At 36.9% G+C, this 27,445-nt stretch overlaps 1 protein-coding gene across 1 annotated transcript in view; it reads left to right on the forward strand.

Annotated features, from left to right (window-relative positions):
- Nucleotides 1–2,108: 2,108 nt before the first annotated feature.
- CSTF3 (cleavage stimulation factor, 3' pre-RNA, subunit 3, 77kDa) overlaps nt 2,109–27,445 on the forward strand; it is a gene marked incomplete at its 5' end in the record, with an annotated part of 39,508 nt that continues 14,171 nt past the window's right edge. Inside the window, 5 exons of the mRNA XM_008936763.1 lie at nt 2,109–2,210; nt 2,340–2,435; nt 25,339–25,371; nt 25,757–25,854; nt 27,360–27,426. Of these exons, the coding sequence (XP_008935011.1) occupies nt 2,109–2,210; nt 2,340–2,435; nt 25,339–25,371; nt 25,757–25,854; nt 27,360–27,426 (396 nt within the window). The remainder of the gene's footprint in view (nt 2,211–2,339; nt 2,436–25,338; nt 25,372–25,756; nt 25,855–27,359; nt 27,427–27,445) is intronic.

The raw sequence follows: 27,445 nt of genomic DNA on the forward strand, positions 1-27,445 counted from the left end.
TTGGAAATTTCAGCCTCAGTGCTGTTGTCTGTATACTGAAATGTTTATGCATGTTATTTTGGAAGAAAAAACACTAGTTCATTTCGTACTGTGCTTTGCATCTTAAGCCTGTATCAGTTGAACTGTAACATGTATTACAGTCAAAATTTTTATGAATTTAGGATTGTGAAAATGTTCATATGGAAATTCATGAGCTGAAAACTTGTAGCGACTATTTTTTAATTATTTTTTTAATCAAATTAATTTTATAATTTAGCTTGCTGTGGAACTTGATTGCCTTCTGAGCTACACTGCTTTTCATTGAGCAATTAATGCTAAGAAAGACTCAAAAACTGAATCAGAAAGAATAATGCTCTTATAAAACCCCTCATACTGATATTTTTTCCCTCTTTTCCCTTTCATGCATGGCTGCTATTACATGTCAGTTTAGCAGTTCTGCAACATAGTTTTAATTTGTCCATTCTATAAGTAAATTTAAAATATTTTAAGAGATGTACTTTGAGTTATATCCTGCTAACAGGACTGACATAAAAACTGACAGTGCTAAATAATTAAAAATACTGTAGCTTAAAAGATCAATTTGGGTTATAATGTGCAAGTCACTGTTTGTACAGTACTTCACTGTCAGCTGATCTTTGTATGTTGCCACTGTAAATGATCTTCTAGTAAAATCTATGAATAATACCTTAGATTTGTGTTCTTGGAACATCTGCTTTCCTTCAGGAGCAATGTGCAATAGAGATGCACAATAATGAAGCTTGTTAATTTTACTAGAGGTCATACCTCTTCAGTGTCTCTTTGCAAGTGTGTGATGGCACCTTTGGTAGAGAGGAATATCAGTACTCTCTGTCCTGTTCACTTTATCTTCACAGCTGTGTATTGACTTAGGCTAAATATGAAGAATTAAAATAAAAATATTTCCTTGAAAGATTCTTTTAGGAATTGACAATTTTATTGGATTCTTTTCTATGCAGTCAATCAGTTACGCTGTGCTATACAATACAGAGTCTTACATTCTAAGAGTAATTATGTAGCTAATTTTTAAAATTACACAAGAAAGGTTTTATAGTAATAATTTAGGGGCAATAACGTAATGTAAATATAAATAATGTAAATCATTTATTACATTCATGAAAGCAAGACTTTACTTGATCATGTGATTTGGGACTGCTAACATCTGCCTGAAAGTGAGTTGCATTTGGAGAGTTATTAAATAAGCTGGTTGAAGTACAGGTTGGAACAATATTTCATGCTTAATAAAAAATTTCGTGTCATTTAGGGTTGCAATGAGAGTGAATTTGGACACTTGTCTGTATGTAACCATCACATTGTAATTTTAATGTACTTTGATCTAACAGTGTTAAATCTAGAAAATTATTTTTGGAGATCAAAGTAAGGTATTTCCACAAGTCTTTGAAAGAGCACTTAATAGTAACTATAATATGTTAAAAAGTTAACATTCAATTTAGTAAAGGTTTTTGAATCAAAAGAAGCTTATAAACTCCAATGTAAATGTGTGTAAACCAAACATTTTAAGGTAGTTAGTGCCAAAGGTACAGGAAGGCAACTGTAAGGATAACCTGATTGACACATCAGAAAGTTAACAAAGAAATAGTTTGGATAATGTGTACGTTGCTGATAGAACCGTTACAGATTTGACAAGAAAACTAGGAGGTGTGTGATACAAAATGCTGTCCTGCATTATATAGAAAGGCTCGTGCAGTAACCTGGGTTTGTTTGGCTGAGGTCTGCAATAGAAAAATTGGTCTGAATTTACTTTTTGCATCTTAAAAATTCAGGTCAGTGAAACTGTTTAAAATTCATAGTGCAATAAATTTTCTATGAAATTTAGATTTGTCCTAGTGTTTTAGAAACATTTAGTTTCATTTTCCTGAGTCAACCAGTCTTAGAACTGGTGGTAAGAGTGTGTTATCTTACTGGGATAACTTGTTTTCCAGGTAAAATTCCAGATCTCAGTTTTTATGCTGGAGTTGCTAAACTGTAATGTTACCTTGTCAGAATGTTATCATTAGCTTGGCTTTGTAGCTGGGACAGAACTTCTCAAACTGTATTTGTGATCTATTTTGTTGTCTTTTTAATTTTTCTAGGCTGCTGAATATGTCCCAGAAAAAGTGAAGAAAGCTGAAAAGAAACTAGAAGAAAATCCATATGACCTTGACGCTTGGAGCATTCTCATTCGAGAGGCACAGGTTTAGTGATATAGGATTACATTTCCTTATCTATGGTCCACTCACACTATTTGGTTCTGGAGTAAAATCAGCATATTCATTTACAAAAATCATAATATTGTAAATGCTGTTTTGATTTTCAATTTTTAGAATCAACCTATAGACAAAGCACGGAAGACCTATGAACGTCTTGTTGCCCAGTTCCCCAGTTCTGGCAGATTCTGGAAACTGTACATTGAAGCAGAGGTTAATATTTTTATTTTTTCTTATATAATGTTTAGTAGGAGTTTAAGTTTACATTTTCATAAGCATAGATAAGATAGGCACATAATATCTAGGGAAAAGGGGATTTTAAATATGCCTTGCCTTTATTTTGTAAAATAGGTACAAAGGAGTGATTAAAATGAATTCTAAAATATTGGGTCTTTTACGAGTTGATGATTGTTGCATTATGGAATTGCAACAACATTAAAACAGTTTCAATGGTATTGGAGTGCTTTAGCCTTTTATTTACTTGTCGTGTCAATTTATTGCCTCCTGTGTCATTTATTTAGAGGATTTTTTTTTTAATTTATACATACAAACTTATTTGAATGACTTTCTCTGAATGTTTGGATATTTTATTTTTTTTTGCTTTCTTAGGGAATTGAGTGTTTCTGTGCACAGTGTTTTCAGGGTGGGTGTGGGATGGAAGCTGATTTCTGGGATGAAAATGCTGGGAAAATGCTTTAGCACAACTCATTAGCCTCTAAAAGTCTCAACAAAACTGTGGTTGTTTGCATAACTATAAAACTTCCTGCTACGTGCATTGGTCATTTAAACAGTCTTTAATGACATTCTATGAATGCACTGTATAATCTGAGTTTTGGGTTATTTCTTAATTTTCTGTAGCTGATAATTAATACTAATACACATACTTTTTGAGAGCATCTTCTAGCAGCATATTCCTCTTAAGAGACAAATCTACATGCTAAACTACAGGGGTGGGGACCTTTGTTCTGTAGATGAGACATTAGATAGCTAATTTTTTTTTTCCATTTTATGTGAAAATTGCTAAGCAGCAATCTCCATTATACAGTTATATCTTATTTACATTAAATTACATATCTAAATATGTTCTGGCAGTAAATTTTGAAGACAAAATTGGAATGATGAGATTCTAACAAATTTCTATATTGCATTTTGTATTAAGATATTATAGTGCAGCCTAACATTACCTAATAAGTATTGTAGAATTTTCAGTATTTTGTTTCCAGTAGTTCATAGTAGTTGGAACATGGGTGATTCGACATATTTGGGAGATTGTGAATGCACTAACACATACAGATGTGTACTTCTCCCCTGGGGACCCTGCAGCCAAATCCATTAGCCTCTTGTACCCTGCAATATTTGCTACAAGATCTAGTCTTTAGATTCTGATCTAGTTTGATGATTACATTGTTATCTCATTTCTGTGCTCATTTAAGACGTTTATCTTTCCCATGCCTCAAATTTAAGAGTTTAGACCACCTTGGAAAGCCTGTAGTATATTGTAAGTCTCCAGTAGGAAGTACTATTATCAGTGTAAAGCTTCTTGTCTTCAATTATGTTCATAGATTGACAGACATTACTTCCCTTAACTATTTTATAATATTGTAGTATTTCAAAACCTTAACAGTGACAAAGCTTAAAACAGTCTAGGATTTAATTTTTTACGTGCTCCTTCAAGGAAGGAAGATCAACTTCTCAGCAGGTATGGTAACCAGGTAACACTGGGGAAATCTGAGAAGGGAAGAGTGGGCATAAAGGTCACCAGTTCGTGTGTGTGTGTCTGCCTGTAGTTACACTTCAAATATAAGAGAAATGGAATGTATGATTCAGTTATTCAGAACAGTGGGAAAATGTGAGCTGTACAGTTCTGGTAGAGACTACACTTGAGAACAGTTATATTTGAAAGAAATATTATATTTCTAAGGGGTTACTTTTAAAAAAATGTCTTTCATCTTAACAGGCAAATTTTAAAAATCCCAGTCTTGACATGAATTTTCAGCTCTCCTGTTTCAAATAATTCTTCTCAAAACTCACAAAATGATTGATTTAACTAAAGAGCAACATGCCTTATCTGCCTTTTTTAGTATACATAACCATTTGTAGCTATAAGCTGAAATAACTTTTTATTTCCAAAATAATCTCTAAAAGAATATGTATTCACACAGCTGGGTGCTACTCTCAATGTTGTTTCAAGTTGCATATCAGATGTATGGTCCTGTCTGAGGGTAAATTCAAACTGGGATGTTTTCTCAAATGTTCTTTTAAAAGTGTGATTGAATATAAATTAAGACTTCAAGTAATTCATGAAGGTTACATAAGATAGAGGAATTGTTTTGTGGTTTCTTTTATTGCAGCCTTAAGTACAAGGAATATAGGGAAAGTATTTTCTGAAAGTTTTTTTTCCTCAGTAACCTTAGTAGTCTCTTCCTGCAAGAAAGATTCTCTTGGGTAGTTCAGAAGTATAGATCCAGCCTTGAGTTGGGGAAGTAAATCTGTGGTAAATCTTTGTTTAGCATTCTGTGTGATTCACTTTCACTGCCTCAGTATTTAAATCTGAAAATTGCTAAATTTTCAGTCATCTGTAAGCTGCGTTTTTCCTATTGTTAAAACAAGCATATCACTTTCCTCTTTAACATGGCAGCATTTCCTCTGCATCACACAAAGACAAAAAGGGAGAGGAAGGGTGGGGGTTGTTCTCTGGCAGGTTGTCTTTGACTAGATAATTTTGTCCTCTGAATGACATCAATCTGATCAGAGTATCATTACATAGTGGTGCTCTAATATTCAGAGATGAGCTAGGGTGAAGGTTATGGTTACAACCTAACCAAAAAAGCAATTAGCCCTTTAACATCTGTATTCTTTATCAAGTTGTTAGAAATCTTTACACTTCCCTTTGCCTGACTTGAGGAATGTGTTCTTTTCAGTCACTTCCAATCTGTATGAACAAAAACTTGTTTCCCTGCATATGCCAGTTCCTTTTCTAATGTAAAACTTCTAAGTGCAGGCCTTACTGCTGTGGTCACCTTCTGTCTTTATGACAGTGTTTGTTTAGCTGACTTTTACTTCTTGTGTGTCACTTATTTCCCTAGTGGAATATAGTGCAAAGCAGTGCACAGCACTTAGCATGTCATCTAACTTACTGCTGGTGATACACACACTGTGCTGGAGTAACTGAATGCGTCACGTTTCCATTTTATGTGCTGAGCACTGATTCATATGCTCTGGTCCCTCTGTTATGAGTGGTTTAGTAGTCAGCAGAACATGGAGATTAACTGGGAAGAGCATGGTTTGACAGTTTGTTAATGAGAACTCTGCTATTAAAGTTTGAATTGGTAAAAAAATTTTGATTCTCACACTGGTTCTTATTTCTTCTGACTTTCAAAGAAGCAGTTGCAGGTCATAGAAATAATAGAATTGGATGAAAGAACTCTCAACCCACAATGGTTTTGGGTCATAGCATTGGAATGCTTAAGACTTGTGGGAATAGCATTTTGTTTAGCAAGTAAAATGGTTAACTTGCTGTTCTGTGTCTACTGAAATTTAGGAAGTAGTAGATTAATGCCACTTTTCTTACTCCGAGTCTTGTTTTCTCTGGTTGCTTAAAGCACAATTTTCTCTAGATACCTTTCCTGTAAAAATCTACCTCCAGTAAACTTGTATCAATTCATACATCAGTGCCTCTTTCACAGTTTTAAAAAGGAGCATGTGAGTCTCCCTTTTATGTATGCTGCAATGCTATATTCATAGATCACATGATCTGGATTCTAGCCTGCTCTGCTGATTTAAAGTGTCTTCTTGGGTAAGTTATTTAACTGTTTTGCCATTATTAAAGGATACCTACCTACCTCACAGGGTTGTTGTGAGGCTCACTTTAGTGATTAAAGTGCTTTTGGCATCTGGCTAAAAGGTGCTACAGGAGTGTAAAAATAAATTCTGATGTAATGCTCTATGATCCCATAGGCCCAGCTGTCTATTACTATTCCTTTGTCTCTTCAAATGTTTGAACCATCTTTTAGGTACAGAAAGACTTGATAATACTTCTCCTGCACTTGAAAGAACTTCTACTTTATCAGCGTTGTAAATATTCCAGTAGTTGTGAAGCAAGCACTTGAAGTTGTCACCTTTTTCTCTGCTAGTTTCCTTTGAGAAATCATCAGGTTAAAAATCCTTTTAAGCACATTCATTAAACTATGCTCATGTATTTGCAACATTTTTCAAACAATCTGAATTTTTAGTTGCAGTTGCTCGAAGTGGAAACTTTAATCTGTAATTGCCCTGAATGTTTCAGGCCAGTTCACACCACACCTTACCTATTCCATTGTTCAGTATATTGCATTATATCCTGGTCACTTTGAACTGTTGTTAGGAGAGATTGAAAGGTTGCAATAATTAAAGATTTAAAAATCATAAGCATGAGACAGTTGTGACAATTATCCCAAGCCTAGAAACAATAAATACGAAGCTAGTAACATCCGTGTAAAGTGTTTGGCTGTTAATTTGTATTTTCATCTTGTGAATTTTGCAAGGAAGACTCCTGTGTTATTGCTTGTTCTAAAGAAATGAAACTAGATATGTTTGTTCAGATAACTTCAATTTGATATGAACACTTTGGATTTTAGAGGTCTCAATAACAAACCAGATGCTGTATGAGGATTCAGAGGGTGGGACCAAAGCTTAGGGTTGATTGTTTTGCATTTCATCATATGCAATACATCAGTACCTTTAATTCATGTAATTCACACTGGTGTGAATACTAGTCAGAATGTATCATTTGACGTAATTGTATATGAAAATGTAAATAAAACAATTTAGAAAAAATGATTGTTTTTGTTTAAAATGTTTGTGTTTCTTCAAAGCATTTTCTTCCCCTGTTTTACTTTAATCTGCTTCTGAGTTCAGAAAAAAGTTGTTGTACATACCACCAAAATTGTTCTGTTTGGGTAAAAGTGGGACCTGACTTATGTCAGGATGAAAGTGGAGAGATCAGAAACGAAAGTAGAATAGACTTCTTGGCTGAGATACTGTTCAGTGCTATTTTCAATGGAAAATATTGTGTATATATCACTAGCTGTTCTTTGTTAACTTCTTAATGGAAGGCATACCCATTATAGTTCGTGCCCACCCTGCTAGTCTGCCACATTTCTCATACTAAACTTTTGCTTTTGAAAAACTGCCGTACAGGTGCTCTGTACAAACATCCATACTGCACATCTTTGACTACCTCAGTCTCAGATTTTAAATCTTTTTTGCAACTGTATTTATGATCTTTTCTTATTCATGTGTGGACTTGTTCCATTCCTGTTAATAAATGTTGTTCTGTCTGTGTGATTATTGTAGACTTGCACTAGAAAGTGAATGCAACTTCTTTCCTGTCTTTTCTGCTTGATATGTAAATACAGGCATGTACATCCTGTGTAGTTGCCATAGTCCTACAAGCTGTATAAAATCAGAAAGGTATCCACAATTGACATTTGTAGCTTCAGAAGACGTGGTACAACACGAGTGGGTTTCCTTAGAATTCTGTTTTCTGTATTTGATCATTAAAAATACCATGAGAGGGTGTTAGGAATTTTAATTTTTTGAAGTGGAAGTGATGCCTAACAAACAGATTACTATGAACCCTCTTCTATAGTGTTGCTGTTTTCACTTGAATAAACATGAACTATTTCCTGTTCTGTTGTATTCTTTCTGTGTGGGGTGACAGAAACATCCCTATTAGAAGTGTTAGTTACATGAAACTCTTGTTCACAACACTTTTGAAGTCTTGCTTTCAAATGTAACAAGAACAGTGAAAACATTTCTCATTGTGTGCTCTCTTTTGTTGAAGTCATTTCCTGATCCTTCTACTGATGTTTTGAGGGGGAAATAGGTGTGTTAGGTTAGGTACAAACTTGAGCTTCTCTCTTGTGTCCGAACCTGAAAGAACCACAAGTAAAAAAAAGTAAGAGCTTTCTTGTGTACCCTGTATTAGCTACAGATTGGCTATCTTCATCTACATGGGCAAGGAAACTGTAACTGTAGTTTCTCATTCATTTCTGCGTCTCTTCCAGTTGTCATCTGGTTGAGTTACCTGATGATTTTTATTCAGATTTTGAGAAGCCTGCTGGCTGGGAGAACACTTTCTGTTAAACCTTACCTGCTAGTGCTGCTACTTGAAATAACAATTGACTTTATTTGCAGCAGGATGTCTTTGCAGACAATGAAAAGGCTTTGAGTCACTGCTGTGATCAAATAGAGTGGCTTCTCTTGGCTAGAAACTCTGTGAAGGCCAGCCCTTCAGTCTGGCACTCCTTTGTCTGTTCTTCACCTAGGAGCGTGCACTGGTTTTTCCTGTCATTCTCCACGTGGGAGTGTGCATTGTTTTTCTTCCCCGTGTCAGGCTCTGCTTTTTCCCACTGGTGCTTTCAGTGTGACAGGTGCTGTACGTCCAGTAACAAATTTGGACTCTGCAATGAAGTGTTGTGTACTTAATACCATAAGCTTTGACATTTTCCTTTGTTATGTAAGAGTTCAAAAGTGAGAAGAAATTATGTTCATTGGTGCATAACTACCATTGCACAAGCAATATTCATTTTTTTTGTGGCACATTGTATGCATGCAGTTAACGACACACAAGAAGATCTTATGTTGCGAATCTGATCTGTACTGGGGGTTAACTAGTTTGGCGGTGACGAATGTTTGTAGTATAGAAGCGTGGAAGCGTTTCCAGAGTTCCTTGGAACTGTGGAATCAGAAATGATTCACTTTAAGGATGAGCATAAGTAGAGATGTCCATTTAAAATTTAGATTGTGGACAGTTTTCAGTAATACTGCTATAGGATGGAATCTTTCATTTTGAGATGAGACAGTTTAATAGAACTCCTAACCTGAAGAGTAAACGTTTCATCTGGGTCTGTTCCCTTAGAAGCAGGTTATATTAAGCCATGTGACAGGGTCCCTGTACTAATCTTGTTTTCACAGGTTCCAGTGGGCACACATTGCTGATCTATTGGCAGGTCCTGTAAGCAAAGGTCTTGTAGACTGGCTGCTGAGCTGAAGGCTTTTGGAGCTTTAACATCTTGGATTTTCTCCAGAAGGAGGAGAGCTAGAATTGTTGGTATGCTGAGAAAGCTTGGTGATTTTACTCATACTTTCACTCTTGCTCTGTTTCAGCAAAACATTTATGGAGATTATGCATGTATCTAAATTCTATAGACTCTCCATTCCTCCCTATCCATCAAAAGATTATTTTTGTATGTTTTCATGGGCAGAGTTAGAGATCTATTTGCTGTAAGAATTGTGGGCTATCTGGTATTGCTGTGGAATGCATCCTTTGATATGCCCTTGCAATTAATCTTTCACATGACAAGGAGGTCCAAGGAGTCCTTTTTAAGAAGCTGTCTTTGGACAGTTCAGACATGTTCTTTGAATTTAAGTAGTGTAATTCTACTTAGCATTTTTGATGGGGCAGAATGGGATGTGGGAGGAAGATTCCACAGTAACAAAATGATAGTTGCTTTTTCCCACTTTTCTGTAGCTTTCCTGATTTTGTTTAAAAAAAAAAAAAAATCCAAAACTAATCCTTTGGCAAACTTTTTTATGCTCTAATTATTCCAGAAGTCTGGTGTTCGTAACGTCTCTTAATTATGCTTATGCAGTTGCATAGCTGCTGGTGAGATTGTAATGGTATTGCATTTGTAAAACACGAGAACACGTTTAGCAGCCTGTGATATACAGTATGTTGTAGAATGAATTCTCAATGAGTTTGATTTAAACTTTCCCTGAAACTTTGTTTACTTAATATTTACAGTTCTATTTTGTATTGCATCACAAATACTTTGAGAAATTAATTGTAATTATGGGTATCATCAAAGAGTTTGAGGTGTAAGAAGCAATCTCATTGATGTTGCTGTTATGAAGAGTAGAATGATGGTAGTTCAATACATGTAGGCCTTCATCTACTTAAAGGTATTAATCACTTAAACATGCAGTTAAGTTGAAGATGAATGACAGTGATTAAGTTTACAGAACATTGGGTTTGTAATGCATCTTGCTGGTGTAGGCTTAGCTTGCAGCTTTCTTTCACTTGGCTATGTTAGCTGACCCCTCTCCCCAGATTTTTCCATAGTTGTTGCAGTAATTACTCCTTTTAGTGCAGGCAATATGCACTGAAAGTCTGCCTGTGTAACTAGATAGTGGTGATGATCTTCAGTACATGAAGAAATGTTCCTTTCATACTAAATTAGAACAGCAAGCCTTACACTCAAAGCCTTAGTTTAGTGGTTTGAATTTTACTGGGGGAAGCCCATCATTCTAGTACTGACTGTGACTTTGGGACTTGTAAATTCTGTCTAATAGTAAAATTGTGCTAGAAACGCTTAATACGTGGTGGTGATGACTGATAATTATGTAAAAAGCAACTGAAAGTACAATTCGTTTATGATGAAGAATGTAAAGTTTCAAGTGGACTGGTCTTAGAAGACTGCAATAAATATTTAAAAGGCCAAATAAGTGGTGCTGGCAACCATACTAGCTACTTAAGGTTTTCTTTGTAAAAAGGCACTCTGAAGTAGTCCCCAGTTCATGACTTTTTGGTTTCAATCTACCTGAAAGAAATGCTGTGGGTGCACGCTAAAATGTGTAATACAGAGCAGTGTTCCCATCCCTACTCACCCCCTAAAAAAGGAATTGCTGCCCTGGTGAGTATAAGTTACTTGCCTGTTAGGAGTGCCTGCTAGCTAGCATTCCTCAGGGAAATGCTATCAATATGTTTATGTCAACTGAAATTCTGCACAGTACTGGAGCAGCATGGGCAGTATAACTAGTTATTTAAAAACTCAGAATATCCCGTGGTATTTGCCCTTGATGAAATCTCAGTGCTGGTAAACCTGAGAAGGAAATTGACTGTGCAATTTATTGTTAAAGGATAAAATTTTTAGTTTCTCCAACATAAGACATGACTAAACATAATTCAAGCTTTGCTTTTTTTTTTTAAAGCTCAATTTAAGATTAATACTTAAAAATTATTGTGGTTAGGTGTTTTTTTTTGTGTGTTAAAGATAGGTATTAGAAGGGAAGTACTATGGAACTTTAAAATTAGCTGACAGACTTTAATTCAGCAGAAATATTTTTCTGATACTAAGCAGATGGAGGTAAGTTTCTCTTTTCATAATGCCACAAAGCTTCTGCTATTTGTGCTACTAGTCTTAGCTGTTAAAAAATACTGTTGTATAAGAAATGCCACTGATTTACAAAAAAAAAGGCACGAGGTTAGGTATGTGCTAGTTTGTCATTTTACTGATGTTCCTAAAACTCAGTTTTATCCCCAGAAAAGTTAGGTTGTGTTTTTTTTTTTTTTTTTTTTTTTTTCACAAATTCTAAAAACAAGGTCTGTCTGTGGGGTTTAGTAATTTACTAATGAGAAGTTATTCCTAAAGAATTACATTTGACAATTCTTGTTGATCTTTGGCCTGAATGAAATGAGGACGCTGCACTGATGAGGTGTTATCATTAGCCCATGTGATAGACTTACTGTGGTCTGTCATTTCTGCAAAAGCTTCACAGTCAAACATTTTTCATTGCTCTTAGAGTGTACTTTGTGTGTCCAACACATAGAACTCTTGACCAACTGTAAAGCTGCACTAACTACTTAAACTCAGTAGTATTATCTGTGTTTTGCCTTTCTCCCAGAGTTGCTAAAAACTGTTTACCTTGTTTTTAACCTGTGTGAGCAGTTTTCTATTCAGGTCAGCTCTCTGCTCAAGCGCCAGCTGATATAGTGAATCACGGAGGTCTTGTAGTGATGCTCCACCACCATTTGCTCCATCTTCAGACCGGATATTTTAAGCGTGCTGCGTCACCATGGTGACGTACATCAAAACCACCTCAAGGACCATTGTCTTCAATGCTAGGCTAAAGTTTGAAAATAGGGAAATTCATGCCTTTTTTTGAGAACCTTGCCTGCCTTGCTGTGAGCTGCATCTTCTTAATTTAGGTAGCTTATGTTGTTTTAATAGCACTTCTCTTTTATACTTAATTTAATGTTTTCTGCTAGTGATATGGATTATGAGCTAATTCACTGTTCGTTACACATCACTTTTACAGGTGATGGTGGTCTGGTATTGTGCTTGGTGACTTTACATCAGCCTGAATGCTCTTTATGGCATCCTAGCTTAATACAGCCAAACAGAACGAGAACTATCTTACTATTTCTGAGTATTTCTCCTTGTGTACTTCTGTGCAAATTAGATAAAAGAAATCAACTCAGAGCCTACATAGAATTTTTTAATGCAGTGCTTGAAACTGGCAGAGACTTTGCAACATTCTTTAATGTAAATGCGATCTGTATTATTCTGTCCTGTCTTTGTCTAGATAACAATGCATCTGAGCAGTTAAGTACTCATGGTCCAAATCAAATTACCTGTTGTCTGTCTACGGAAGAGGCTTTTGGTTACGCAATGTCTTAGAGCACTATGGGTTTCTGAAGCATCAGTTATAGCAAAAAAAGCCACAAAATGCTTACTTTGAAGGGTGGGGGGAAGAAGTATCAAACTGACTGGATCTCTGCTGTCTCAAACATAGATAATGTAGCATAACTCTACATGGACATCACTTGTTGGTGTCAGGGTATAGAAGCAAACCCATTTTTCACTGAGAAAAGCAATGACATGATCTTGTACAGGTATACATAAAAGTTGCTTTCCATTTCTGGTCAGTGATCAGGGTTTTCTTTCTAGCTTATGGGTCAAGGCTAACCTTTTTTTGGCAAGTCTAGGGGTTTACCTGTGCCAACGTCCTTTCATTACTTGAAAATCAGAGTCTTTAGCTTAAATATTTGACTATAAATTCTGGTATTTCTTCTCTGTATACTGAGATGGGGAGAGGTGGGAGGAAACTGGGATGTCAGTTCTAGTCTGTCTTTTTTGTTAGGCTACATGGGCTCTAAGTTTCTGTACAGCTCTGTACATATGTGAGGGGCTTTGGCGTATTTCCTTGTGACGTGTTAAATAAACTGTAAATGCCCATACCTATACATATGAAATGAATGATAGCACATGACATTTTTGTTATATTGAAATCTGAAGTCAGCGCAGCTCTTCTCTGCTAGTCCAACACCCATACATTTCAAATAGGAGCAACATAATTGTCTTTACAAGTCTTTTGTCTTACAAAAAGTGACCCGACTTAAATGGGTTTTAATCTTAATCATTCTAATGGAGTGTATAAAACCAAAAGAAAACCAAGAAAAAAAGCCACAAACCAATCTCCCCTAAGGTGCAAGTTCTTTTGAGTTGACCTTTAATATACCTCAGTATAGAGCTAACCTGTCTCCCCTTTCAGTAGCAATGTCACCTACGTGGCTTTCATTTCTCAAATAGGGGAAGCTGTAATCTGCATTTTTGTTTTCCAATTTCTGTACATTTGTGTAGCAAATTGTTCAAGTATAAGGTGTCTTAATACGTTACCTAAGCACTAATATAAACTCATATATTTAAAAGTAACTATGTATATTTTTGTCTTTATCCTGGTTAATGGATGGTGACGGGACTGTTCCCATAGATGGAAGCCCAGCTGGCATAGATTTAACCTTTGAAGGCACCAAGCTGAAATTTAAATCTACTTGTACACTATTTCAGTGGGGAAAGCAGTATAGCATTTAAATAGAATCATAGAATGTCTGGGCTGGAAGGGACCTCCAAAGGTCATCTAATCCAACCCCCCCACCATAAGCAGGGAAAACATAGAAACCTGGGTGTTAATGTACTAAGTCTCATTAACTGGGGTAGTAATTACAAAGTCAAGTAGTCTGGAAACAGAGGTCCCAGAATAGCTGTGCAGAGTCTACCCATGTCTTTGGATCAAATCTTTAACCAAAAGATTTGCATTGTTCATGTGGTTTCAGATTAGGCTGCGGGTAATCAGTCCCGACTTGGTAACTAAATATAGAGAAGACAGTGCAGTGAAACTCATATGTTGAAGGGAACTTTTAATTCTTGCCACTAAATGCTACTTTTATAGTGAATGTTGTTTCCTCTTCATCACTGAAAGACAGAAATATGGATGTTTAATTTTGTAATAAACTTAAAATAGTCTTTCTGTTTTTAATGTTACAGATGAGACTTCAGTAACTATGATAAAGAATACGCAATCTCTGAAAGGAAGTAGTAGGGAATTTCCTTCATCTTTGGCAGACATATGAGGGATTTTTGATTAGGGCAGCAGTTTCTATTAGAAAAAAATGCTAATTCCCTGAACTTCAGCTGGAATGTCTCATTGCTGTAGAACAAAACCAGCTTAGTCATCAGGTTAATCTTGCATTTCTGAGGCGGATTATTTTCCCAGTTTAGTAAATGACTGGCATACTGAGTGTTTCTTCATGATTGTGTAGGAAATCCATGGCAAAGCCAGGACCCACATCCCTTCCTTACAAGATAATTTTTGTAGCATTGCAGTTCAAGTGTACTTGGGTTGGGTTTAGTAAGTTTGATCTTGTAGTGCAGTGTCCATCCTGTCAATAGCGAGTTGCTGCTGTGATGTGGCTGCAGAGAATCACTTGTGCCTGAGCATTGTTCTCCAATATTAACTTTTAGATTTCTGATTCATGTTTTTCTGTGAGGAGACAGCTGTCTTCTGTGGTCAAACACTAGAGCACCTTTGGAGACTTAGGACCAATCTAGTGGCTTTGAGAACCATTCTCTGGGCCGTTTTTGCAACAAATTATTGGAAGATTGCTCTTTACATTCCAGCCATGGGGATAAAACATTAAGAACAAATTGTCTTCTGCTGACAGGCCAAGATAGTCATGTGCTAATATTTTAACAGTAAGAAGATTATGCTGTATGATACAACTAATAAATCTTCTAATACCAGTTTTTTAGTCTTTGAGCAAGTTGTGTTTCTTTTCCCTAGGAGTATCGCTTATTTGGCCCTCTTAATTTGGGAAGAGCCTTTATTAGACCAGTTCCATGCTAGAAAATGGGAGTCATTAATGCATGGTTTCTGAATGAATGTGACCAGCAGCAGTTCTTTCTGGTCTTAAGAGGTGTTCATTTGTACTATTAGCCAGTTTAAGGGACCTTTGCTGGATTCTACAAGTGTTGCTTCTTTTTTTTTTTAAATAGATATTCAAGGATCCCTTTAAAAAGTAAGATTTCTCTGAAATTCTAGCTTGTTCAGGTGGGTTATTAACATAAAATCTTGGTGAATGAATGGAGAATTCTTAAAACTTTCCATGCAAAAATTATTTGATAACTTTATTCTGCAAAAAAAAATTTCTGGAATACCATAATTCAATGTGAAACAATTACGGTTACCAGACTTAATTTTCTGCCATTTTATGCAAGCATATTTGAAAAGAACTTATCAAGACTGTAGGCATGCAGTGAGTGTAGTAAGGAATCATCAAACTATATCAAACTATAAACCTGATGGGGAACTTAATGCCCCCTAAAGTGTCCTGTTTTCCCCAGCCATACCGTCAAATTACATAGTAAATCACCACTTTGTAACAGATTTTGCTTTCTTACTTTCCCAGAGATATTTTGAGGATACCAAAATCAGGGAAGGGATGATTTTTTTTATTTTTTTTTTTTTTAATGAGCTGTATGTGACTGTAATGAGCACTGATTTCTGACAGAAGTGAAAAGCAACTAGATTACTTTAAATTAAGGGTCTTAACTTAGAGCATTGTAAGATGTGTGTTCTGTGTAATGAAACAACTGGCTATTATTTTTTCTAGGTAGTGGTGCCTCACATACCCCTTATGGTTTGTAATCTGTTGCAGCTGTCTGATCCCTGCCTTATTTTTAAGGTCTTAGTATTGCCAGGAGATTGTAGCTTGGGTTATGGGGTTAGTACCTTGCTAGTGGTGATGGCAGACTGCAAGCTATCTGTGCTCCTCAGTTTGGCAGCCTTGTGTAAGACACTGGCATCTATTATCTTACTAAATTAAGCTGAAAAAAAGCCGTAGAGGAGTGTACATGTCCAATTCCATTGCCCCTGCTGAGGGACTACTTACGACACGCAGTTGAGGTAGGCAACTGGTGTAATTTAGCTGAGTTTACAGATTAGGGATTTCTAGCCCAGTGAGATAGGCCAAATACCTTGCTTTTAGGCTTCTTTCTGAATTTAGCTTTTAAAGTTTAATTATCTCACCAATAGATAAGACAGCAAGTATTTATCTCATTGCATTTTGTCATGTTAACAGATTATCTTGCGATCCATGGGTACTACCTGTGCTTTTGAGTCCCATGAATTTGTTCTTCTGAGAGTTAAACCAATATAAAATTAATTTTAGGTGAAAAAGCGCTGCTTCTTTGTGAAATGGCATACTTCCTAATAACTGCAAAGGATATTGGTAGGTCTCTAATGTTACACATCTGAAAACACATTTTAAAACTTTCCATGGCTTCTGTGAAATACAAAAGACATTGAGGAACAGGAATGAGGAGCAGAAGTAAACTGAAGTAAATTGGAGGAACTGAAGTGCCCAAGTCAGGAAGGAGGCTAGGTGGTTTGCAGGAGTGTGTATGTGGGGTGTTATTTTTTCCCGTGGTTTAAAGTGATTGTGAATTGAAAAGGAAATTACAAACCGTGGGGTATGTTGAAAACTGACTTTTTATTAAAATGAGATTTGCAGACATTAAGAATCTAGATATCAAGTTGTATCTGGCTGGAAAGGAGTGGAAAGTAGAAGGATGCTTAGCATTTGTAAATTACTTCATACAGATATTACATTAACTTTAATAATGGGCAAATTGCCTAAATAAAAAAGATGATATTCCTGATTTGGAGAAGAAGTTGAAGAATGTGTACCATAGATGAAGATGTGTTGCACAAAATGCAGACCAAAGAGGCAAAGAACACTGGCTTGTCTCCCATTATTTGGAAAAGTGATTGGAGTAGGTAGCTCCTACTTCCTGATCAAAGCATAAAGTTCGACACTGTTAGAGAAAATGTGCTCTTGTGTGCCAAGACCTAGGCACCTAAGCCAAGTTGTTCTCTTGAGGAATGCTGAGCAGGTGTGTGAAAGGCATCTTCCAGAGTTAGGCTGCAGGTCCCACAGGCGCATTTTAGAACATGAAGAGTGAACTGGGTGGTGCAGTTCAGTCAGGTGGAATTGGTGGGTAAGGAATGGTGTCCCAGAATGAGGGTGTAAAGCTGTTAGATGCAAAAAGTGGGCAAAAGATAATATTGGAGGAATTGATAAAATGTGAAGGAATGGATCTAAATTTCTATTAAAAAAAATTAAATTAGTCTTAATGTCTTCTAGTAGTCAGCAAAGAAAGATGGTAGTCCTGTCTTTCTCCAAGTAGGATATACTCGTTGACGTCTATTAAACATGGTATCACCACAAACAGAAGGTGCTTATTGGAGACATCTATTGATTTTTAAATTGTTCTGTAAGAACTTCTTATATACTAGGTAAAGAGCAGATATATGAAAACTGATTTTGGGGGGGAAAGTGTAACTATTGATTATACATCTGATACCAGGTTCTGTTGGGACAGCTGTCGTGAAACTTTCGTAGAGGAAATGTAATCATTTTGCAGAGAAACATCTGAGCAAAGAGAACAAGGAGAAAAAGCTGGTGGCTGCTGCTTTTGTACGAGCTATGTATGTGAGCTTTAGCCAATACAGCAAAGAACAGTCAGTTCAGGGGATGGTGACAGTAGTCACAAGTAAACAAAACTTAGAGATGCAGCCATTCTTCTTCAGCCCCAGTTTCCAGGCAATTTTAAATGGTAGATCTGCAGGGCAATGAAGTAGCAGGTAACTGAAGTATTTTTGTTTGGGTTTTTTTTAAGGGCATGGAGTAGGCTTGCTTTTCATCATGACTTGAAAAAGGCTGTTTCTGCAGTTTTGCTTGAATTAGACCAATCCACAAGAGATACTTGCAATAGTGGGACTCGGTTTGTGTGAAGGAAAATAGCAGTGCAAGTGCTAACGTAAAAGGGCTTTGGTGTTTAAACATAACTGCAAACCTGATTTGATTTTTTTTTTCTTGAAAGAGTAGGAAATATACTTGAGAAATTGCTTCTTCATTCTTGTAGTCCAGATTGAAAATAAAGCAAAGGAAAAACATGAGTATATGTGACATCAGAAATAAATTAGATAGTGAGTCAGTAATTGCAATTTAGTACCATTCTCTGACAAGAAAAATCATTTTAACAGTTTTATCACCACACAACTTTTTCTAAGCCTGCCTATAAATAAATATTTCTCTGTATAGGCCCAGGCTAATCTCTTGGTAGTGGTACCTGAAAGTTACACTTGCTGTTTGCAGCATTGACATAAATTGTGTCTCACTGCAGGACCACCAGGCCAGTGTTCTTTGTAAGGGAGTAAATGCAGATACTGGTCCTAGAGAGTTGTTTACTCTGTGTTTGTTCAGCAAGGTTGTCCAGATTCTCAGTCCTTGTATTACTGCAGTCCTAGAATGCAGTTCACTGATACCTAAGGATATTATATTAATGTATTCTCCTGGATTAATTTCTTTTCTGATGTATCTGAAAATTAAAGGTATTGGGATTTTTAGTATAATAGATTTAACAAAAAGACATCTTCCATCTGCAGGGGATTTTTTTAACTGGTAATTACTTGTTTATGTAGTTTTTTTAATTAAGAATGATTTAACTCTGTTTCAGCTGAGGCATATGTTACTCTCTCTTCAGAATAGCATTTCACAGTTCCTTCATTTGCACTCTTCCCAAAAGAATTCCATGCTGATCTGTTCCCTTGCTGCCTTCAAGCAGGCACAGCTGGGTTCCTCCCTTTCCCAAACTTCCAAATCAGTCTTGCTTTATGCACACAGTTTTGGAGATAGTATTTTCAATTATTCAAGCCCATTATCTTTTTTTTTTTTTTTACAATTAGTCAGATCTGGAGATGTTCATTCAGAGATCTCTCTGTGCCTTGAAGAGGAGAAAGGTTGGTGGTAGACTGTGTTGATGTGCTCTGTTTAATTGCTCCCAAAGGCTGTTAAAGGCCTGTGGTCATGAGGCTCTAGTGACAGTTTTCAAGAAATTTGAGAGTGTGGAGCAGCCTTGCATATTACTGGCTATGCATGCAGCAGCTCTCTAGCTCTGCCACTGTCCTGGCCCAGTCTCCCCCTGCAGCTTAGCTCCTTATGAAAAATGCTGCCCCTTATTCATTAGTGATCACTTTTCCTGTAGATGTGGCTGCCTTTTACTGGTTTGGGTTTTTTTTTTTTTTGTCTTTAACAGAAAGTGGTGATGTGGCCCAGAATTTTGCTATAAGTATTTCTATTTTCACTAGCTGCTCAGTTAGTGCCTGCTCTTTTATTTTGGTATGCAGGATATGAGCTGGTAATTGGATTTGCAGAATTACAGGTCCTGCTCATTAGCTCTAAATAATATTCTCATTTACTGTGAAGTATCTTAAATACTGTGAGCAAAAGCAATGTATATCAGTATAAAAACATGATAATGTACATGGCTGACTACTGCTTTCTTAACTGAGAAACAAACAAATGTGAAACCTAAGAGATGGTTGTGATCAGAAAGCGTGGTTGGCCAAACTGGAATAAGCTTCCTGGAGAGGTGCTGGATGCCCCAAGCCTGTCAGTGTTCAAGTGCCATTTGCACAGTCCCCTCAACAACATGCTTTAACTTTTGGTCTGCTCTGAACTGGTCAGGTGGTTGGACTAGACGATCATGATAGGTGTTTACAGCTGAAATATTCTATTCTTAAGTTTGCTCAGGAGCAGACTGCAAAACAATGGGGGTTTTGCAGTACATTATGGCCATTTATATGGCAGCTGTGATTGCCTTCTGTAGAGAGACTTTTTCAAGTGATGGTATAGCTAGTGGAAATGACATGACTTGAACTTTGATGGAATGCCATGGTTCTGGAAGCACTAGAAATAATACATGTAATAGTAGTTGGAGGCATTTCATTTAGAGTAATTTAAAGGAACTTTTCAAATCCCATTTTGTGGCAGACTTTCAAATTGAGACACCTATGTGAATGTGAAAAATGACACCATACTGAATGAAAATACTTGGAATCTCATCTTATTACACTTTGAGAAAATTAGTTTTCCCATACTCAGTATACTGTATCTCTTCCTCACAGTCTTTACTAATAGCAATATAAAGCCTATATTTTCACAAGGAATATTAAAACTCCGAATGAAGGCTGCAGAAATATTGAGTCATTCAATCCATATCTGGTACAGGTTGTAGTAAAATTACATGTTACAGAAATTACATCTGCAATTATATGCTAATGTTTTTTTTAAAAAAGGGTTTCATTGGTTAAGCTTTGGTATATCTGGCACAAATGCAATAGGTACTTCGTTCAGCATACGTTTTACCTCCAGTTACCTAGGCAGTTATAATCCAGCCTCCTTGGGTTAATGGCCACATGCAAGTGCAGTGTTGTTCCTGCATTTCACCTGTATTCCATGTGCTTGAACAGAGCTTGCTTTGCTACTCAAAAAGGTAATTGCTGTTATTTGACCTATAGGAAAATGAGTTTGTAATGTTATGTGTTCATGCAATTAGTCACTTGCTAGGAGCCTCAGCAAATAGCAAAAGGCAGAATGTGCTAAAGAGAGAAGAGGGATGTTACATGTCACACTTTCAAAGATTACATTTCTTTGAGGCAGTCTGAAATGCTTGAACTGCAATGGTCCAAGCAGTATTTATTCTGCAAATGAAGTGCAAACATCTCTCCAGCCAGCCCTAGCCTGTATTTTGGAAATGGGTTGAGGAATGTGAATGCATTTTATTACATCTCCAGTTGTGTAATAGTAGAGACCCAAATTACATCCCATTGGGCTCGATGGTGGGTAGTTTATTATTTATCTTAATAATCAAGATGTAAAAAATAAAAAACCAAATGGTCAACACAAATGGATCCAGGGATGATAAATTTTGTGTAGTTTGATTTTATTTTTAAAATGTGACTTTTGTAATTAGCTAATATCTAGTCATGTAACTGAATGAATACAGATCTTTCACAGGAAGTTCCCTTCAGTCAGTAAACAAAAGCAGTACTTCCAAATACATACGTGTAGGCTCTGGCTGTAATTTTGTAGTCTTAAACATATATTGTGTGTGTGTTCTTAAAAAATATTAAAGATGTTGCATACGTGGTAGTATTCCAACCCCTAATGTTCTGTGATTCTGTAATTTATAAAAAAACCCTCAGATTTTAGAAGATAACAGTTCTAAAAACACCAGCCACTATGAACTGAATCCTTGGAAAGTTACCTCTGTCGTTGCTGTGGTATTTTCTCCTCTCCCAGCTTGTCCCTCATCAGCTGGTGTAGCATGCTAGTGGTGTGTAACATCTCTGTTCGGGTCCCTCTCCCAAAAAATAGTTCAAAAAATTGAAGAGAAGTGCAGAGAAGGTGGTGAGTAGAGGAGAAGGCAAGAGGCTGTACCTCACCAAGGGGAAAGCTAGAAGCAGTGGATAAGGGAACATTAGATTTTATGCTTAAGAATTTTTTTTTTTTTTTTTTCCCTTGGAAATCAACTATTGAAAAAGAAGATGGAGTTGGGATACGGAAATACATGACAGAAAAAGACATGTTGATCCTTAAGTACCACCTACTAACCTTGCTTCCTTAGGAGCTTGACTGAAACCAAGAAACACTGAAGAGTTTAAAATAAAACTAGGACTTTTTTTGTGCTTGCATTTGTGTTACCAGACAACTACAAGTAGTCTTAAGTCTCTAGATTAATAAAATCACTCGCTTTGCATAATCATAGATGATAAGTATGTCTTTTAACAAGTCTATTAAAAAGGGTGAAGTGCAATGTAATTCATGGATTACATAAATCTGAATGTTTGGGAAGCACATTGTGTATTCTGGGAAGAAGTTTGACCCTGTCTTTATCAGTTCATCTTATACAAAGCAGATACAGTAGTGACTTAAATTTCCTGTAGGGCCATCAAATTTGAAATTACTCTTTCAGCAAAACAGGTGTAATTTCTCATTGTCACATCAGAAGGTGGCAATGTCTGCTGTGTTTTACTACTGGACTGTCTTAAATAGAGTTGGTCAGACTAGGTGGCCACTGCATAGTCTTCTAGGATGGAGGGGAGACACTCGTGTATACCAGTTTCACCTTCAGATGGCAGTGTGCCTAAGCTCATTCTGTAGGTGGTGGAGACACTCCCATATGTTAGCCCCCATGAAGATAACACCTACCTCTCAAATGAAAGCAATCAGACTAGGGATACAGGCAGGGTTAGAAACTGAAGGATAATCTGCTTTAAAGATCTATAGTTCGCTTTATTATCTTTGTCTTTAAGAATAAAAATACAGTATTAATGTCAATTCTTTGATGCTTGTCCAAGTCTAATCATTGCCTGTCCCTGTGTCTGTAATTGGAAAAACAAGGAACGTAACAACAATGTGTGTTGGTGTGTCCTGGAGTAGCATGCGTCCCCTCTGGTGATGGGCTTGCCCCAGCCCTGTGGCATCCCTGAGGCAGGACATTTGCCTGAGAGCAGTGAGCCAAGAAATACAGATTGCTGCAGGAGAGATGGCTACTCTTCCTTCTGGCCCTGGGGGCCTCATAAGAACTCTCCACTGAGAGTTGCACAGTAGGCATTGGCCAATACTGCTTTTTCTCTTATTTTTAATTAATCATGCCAATGTCCAACCTCCCAACTTCATCTGTACCAAGATTTCTGAATTTTCACATATGAATGTGAAACCACTTGTGTGAATTTAACAAATAATAACACCGACTTGCAGTCCAGATGTAGTCATTGGCTTTTCATAAATCTGATAATTCATGTGAAAAATATTTTGTACTTTGAGTCATAACAAGTGGAAATAAAGAGTATAGCTTTTTTTCCTTAGCAAAATATTATCCTTCTCAAGATCTTTGGTTGTTAGAAGTTCATGTAGTCTAATTGATAAGTATTCCTTGTGCTCTGTCTTTTGATGTCGCTTGGTGCAGTGCTGCCAGGCACTAATCAGGTTGCTCTAGTAAACAATTAAGTGGAATTAGTGTGCACTTCCCTGGTGCTGTATACAATTATTGATGTCAGCGTAGGTCATTTATGCTGAATAACAGTTGTTATTGGGCCTTTGGGTGACAAGGGACATGGAGACATGGTAAGCAAGCAAAGGGCATTCCCAGCCCCATCAGCTATGTCTAGGAATTGTCTTTGGTGTAACTCAGGGCAGACGTGAAAAACAGTTCTTAAATGGCTAAACCTGGAAGGCATGCAAATTTTTGTCCTACTTGCAGAAAAAATAAAACACTTCTGCTAATCTTATTGAAGACTTTACTTGAGTAAGTACAAGGAAAAAGGTGCAGGCAGCTGTGCTCTGTGCTAGACATACAAACCAAGATAAATTTGTTCTTTTCTATTTGGGAACAGGGAGAAGGAGGTGTTTCATTAAAAAGCTATGGCTCTTTAATGAAAGTTGAATCCCTTTTGTTTTATTCTAAGAGGTGCTGAGGAACCTGAAAATTTTCTTTTACTGTTGAAGATGGATGAAGTTAAAATGGGAGTTGTCTTTTTTGGACTTTACAATGGAGGAGAAAGGTCTATAAGAATATACTTTCCTTAACTAGAAATAGGGTAGCATCAAACTCCTTAGTTTGTATCCACAGAAGACTTCTGTCTGAATAACCCTGCAATTATTATTTTAAAGGTTGGAAGGCTGTGCTCTACTCACAAAAAGCTGTGAGAAAGTGGCAGTAGGATATGTACCCGTACCTGAGCGTGTGTTGGGTCAGTGTAACCACAGGGGTTAGAGGTCTTCATAGCATGGACGTGCCACCTCCTGATTTTAGTTATTTCAGATGATTGTTATTTCTGTAATCAGTCATTTCTCTGGCCAGCTGTCTTGTAGCAAAAGGATTTGCAGAAAGACTCTGTGAAAATCATATATGCAAGATGTAATTGGATTTAACTTTCTGCAAACCTGGGTTTTGTGAAATCCTGTCAGCCTGGGCAGGATACTGCTCCAGTTCAAAAGCAGGACAGACATGACTGTTATTTTAGACCTCTTACAGATGAGTTGGTGTTTCCTAATGCTTCCATTAAAAATTCTCTTCTGCTGTAAAATGGGTATGATATTAAAACGATATAATTAATACGTGGTGCAAAAGGCGCTGTTTGCTGCCTGTCACTGTGCTCCATGGGAAAAGGGAAAGGCTTTCAGAGCTGCTACAGTGGCTCTCGTGTTCACACCAAGAAAAAAGCTGAGTCCTGTAGGTAAACAAAGAGCTGTAGGGTTCAACAAAGAGCAATAGGGTTCAAAGGGGAATTTTGATCCTTAAAACAATGCAACTCAGCATAACATCCTTATTTCATTAAAGGCACTTTGTTTTAATGCAGATAACCATCTTCTAAAGGCATTGTGGATTTTCCTTGTTTCTTCAGAATGTCTCTACAGATTGCCTAGTATATTAACATAACTGGAGCTAATAAATACATGAAGGATGCCAGTCTGCCTTGTACATCTGTCTCGTGCTTTTCCTTGTCCTATTTGAAAGGCAGCTTGTTACTTTGAGACTAGGTTTCACCCACTGCCCTTGTGCTGTGCGTGCTGTCTTCCCAAAACAAGTGCTGGGGTGTGAGTGCGGTCTGGCCCTTCCTGGAAGGGAGCACCGGGGCTGGGGGCACCTCTGGAAAAACAGGTTCTCTGTCGTTTATTATTTGCTTATTCAACATCAGCATATTATAGCAAAGTGTACTTTGAGAAATAAATATTCAAATATACTACGTTTCTTAGACTATTAGTTTTGTAAATATGGTATTTTGCCCTTAATATCCGAAATCCTGATCCAGAAGCTGTGGTATTTAAGTGAATGTATGCACTTAAGGCAACAGAGTACCTTGAAATAAGAGGCTAAGTCTGGGTGTCCCAAACAGAATACAGCAAAGCAACTTTACCTATTGACACCTACATTTTGGCCCTAGTGGAAGTGAAAAACAAACAAAACACTAATTTTGAAAAAGCTAAGTACATGATTTTTGTATGTTTATTTATATTTTTGCAACATTATGTGATGTAATTACAATGTAATTAGTTTAGGCAGACAAAGTACAAGGTGGAATGCTATAATACTGTATGAAGAATATATTCCTACTATTCTAAAATAGTTTCTTAAGTGATTTATTTTTTTCTGCTTCCCTATAGATTAAAGCAAAAAATTATGACAAAGTGGAAAAGGTGAGTCCTATTAATATATGTAATATATCTCTGTGGTAAGAACAAGTATCTTGTGGTTTGGCTAAAGCAGATTGAAAAGAGCTACAGCTCTTACTGATTGCACTGTTCAAAACCAACAGATACGAAATATCAGTAAAGTGGATTTGTTGTTGCTCCCAAGCTGTAATCAGCGATGTGCACAGAGGAATTTCTCTAATTCTCTCCAATTCCCTTGCATAGTGCAGAGGTGCTTTAGTCAAAAGGATGAGTGGTTTAACTTGTCCTTTCTTACAGATCTCAATCATAATTACCAATATTACTTTGATTCATACTGTATAGCTTTAAAAGTAGAAACTTAATTTCTGTATCTGGAATCCTGATCACGTCTTCTTGATGTATTAAACAGTTATTTCAGCGATGCCTTATGAAGGTTTTACACATTGATTTATGGAAATGTTACCTTTCCTATGTACGAGAAACCAAGGGGAAGCTACCTAGTTACAAGTAAGTTAACAGAGTTGCTCTGAATTATTCTAGTTGTATGGTGAATTTGCCCTCAATTTTTGTCTAGGTGGTGGGGAGGAACCTGGGTGGCAAACCTGCCTGGGGATTTTCTGGTAGAGTGTTTGGGGGGTTAAAATATAATCTGCATTTAGAAAACATTTTCTTCAAAGTTTCTTTAGTTGAACTTGCTGGGAAAAATTGCTTCCTTATCCTGTATCTATATAAGAAGGTGGGATGAGGGCAGGGGAGTAACTGGTGTATCCGTGCCAGTTCCCTGCAGATGAGATCGGTGCTTGAGCCAATCCGAAACACGCTTCTTCCTCAGCTGGAACCTTGTGCTGTCGTCCCCCTGGGTGCCCTGTGCAGAGTCTCCACAAAACTCAGCATTGATTCCAGCTGAGCTACTATATTTGACTAGCACTAGTAAATGGTTCCATAATTAGAGGGAGTTTTGGAATGCATAAAAAGGCATAAAAAGTCAGGGTGCAAAGTCTTGGAGTGCATTAATCTTCATCCCGTTTCAGCTACATTCTATTTGCTTATAATCCTGTATACTGAATTTAATGCTGCTTCTTCCTGTTTGAGGTTTCAAAAAATATCAGTACCTTTCTGCATCTATAAACTGTTTCTTTCCCAGCCCACCATAATTTCTTTGTGCTATAATTGGAAAGATAACTAATGCATTAACAGGAAAAAAGAAAAAAGCTGATTTTATTTATTTTTATGACTGTTTATAAACAATGAAGAAGGTATCAGTCCCTATGTTGTCCTGTGTCCATGTCGTGTGTCCCCCCTCCCCAGTCTTTTCCTGCAATTGAACTTCCCTCTGTTTTTCCTGTTAATATGGTCAAGGAGGTAGCAAGGTACTGAAAGATGTCTGAGTAAAGGAAACTGGGAGAAGAGTGGGAGGGATAAAAAAAAAAAGTTTTCATTGAAACTTGAAGGAAGTACTCTGTGAGCTTTTTACATCTGGGGAAAAATACTGAATTGGGGGTAAAGAAATCGTGTGAAAGATTTTAGGCAGTTGCCATACAGGGGAGCTACTTCTGATTGCCTCAGCCTTTTGGGGCCCCTGGAGAACTACAACAAGGTTTGGGGAGTTCTGAGGGGAAAGGAAAAGAAACCACGGGTACATCTGTCCACTAAGATGACGTGGAGAGCAGTTGTTTTCTGTTTCCTCAACTTCACACAGTAGATGTGGATTTTCACTTAAGGGGAGGTGGGGCAGGGGCTCAGGAATTATTAGCATGCCAGATTGCCACCGATAGATGGAAATAATTTTCTTAAATGTAAAAAACAAACAAAAACCCTAAATGCAGAATGTAAAGCTATCTGAATGCCAGTTTTACTCTCAGCTGTTGAATGGTACTTTTCATACTTTAATGCTGGGTTAGAATTTGTTGCACAAAAGAATACAGAAAAATAAAGACTCTTACAGAAAAATAAAGAATTTTTAAATACTAAACAGTTGCTCTATGGTCTTTGTGGTTTGTTTTTTTCCTCAGAGAAAAAATGGCTCAGGCATATGATTTTGCTCTGGATAAGATTGGCATGGAAATCATGTCATACCAGGTATGTTTTTTTATCAAAA

The sequence above is a fragment of the Merops nubicus genome, unplaced genomic scaffold, assembly GCF_000691845.1.
Source record: "Merops nubicus isolate BGI_N331 unplaced genomic scaffold, ASM69184v1 scaffold39843, whole genome shotgun sequence".
Classification (NCBI taxonomy): Eukaryota; Metazoa; Chordata; class Aves; order Coraciiformes; family Meropidae; genus Merops; species Merops nubicus.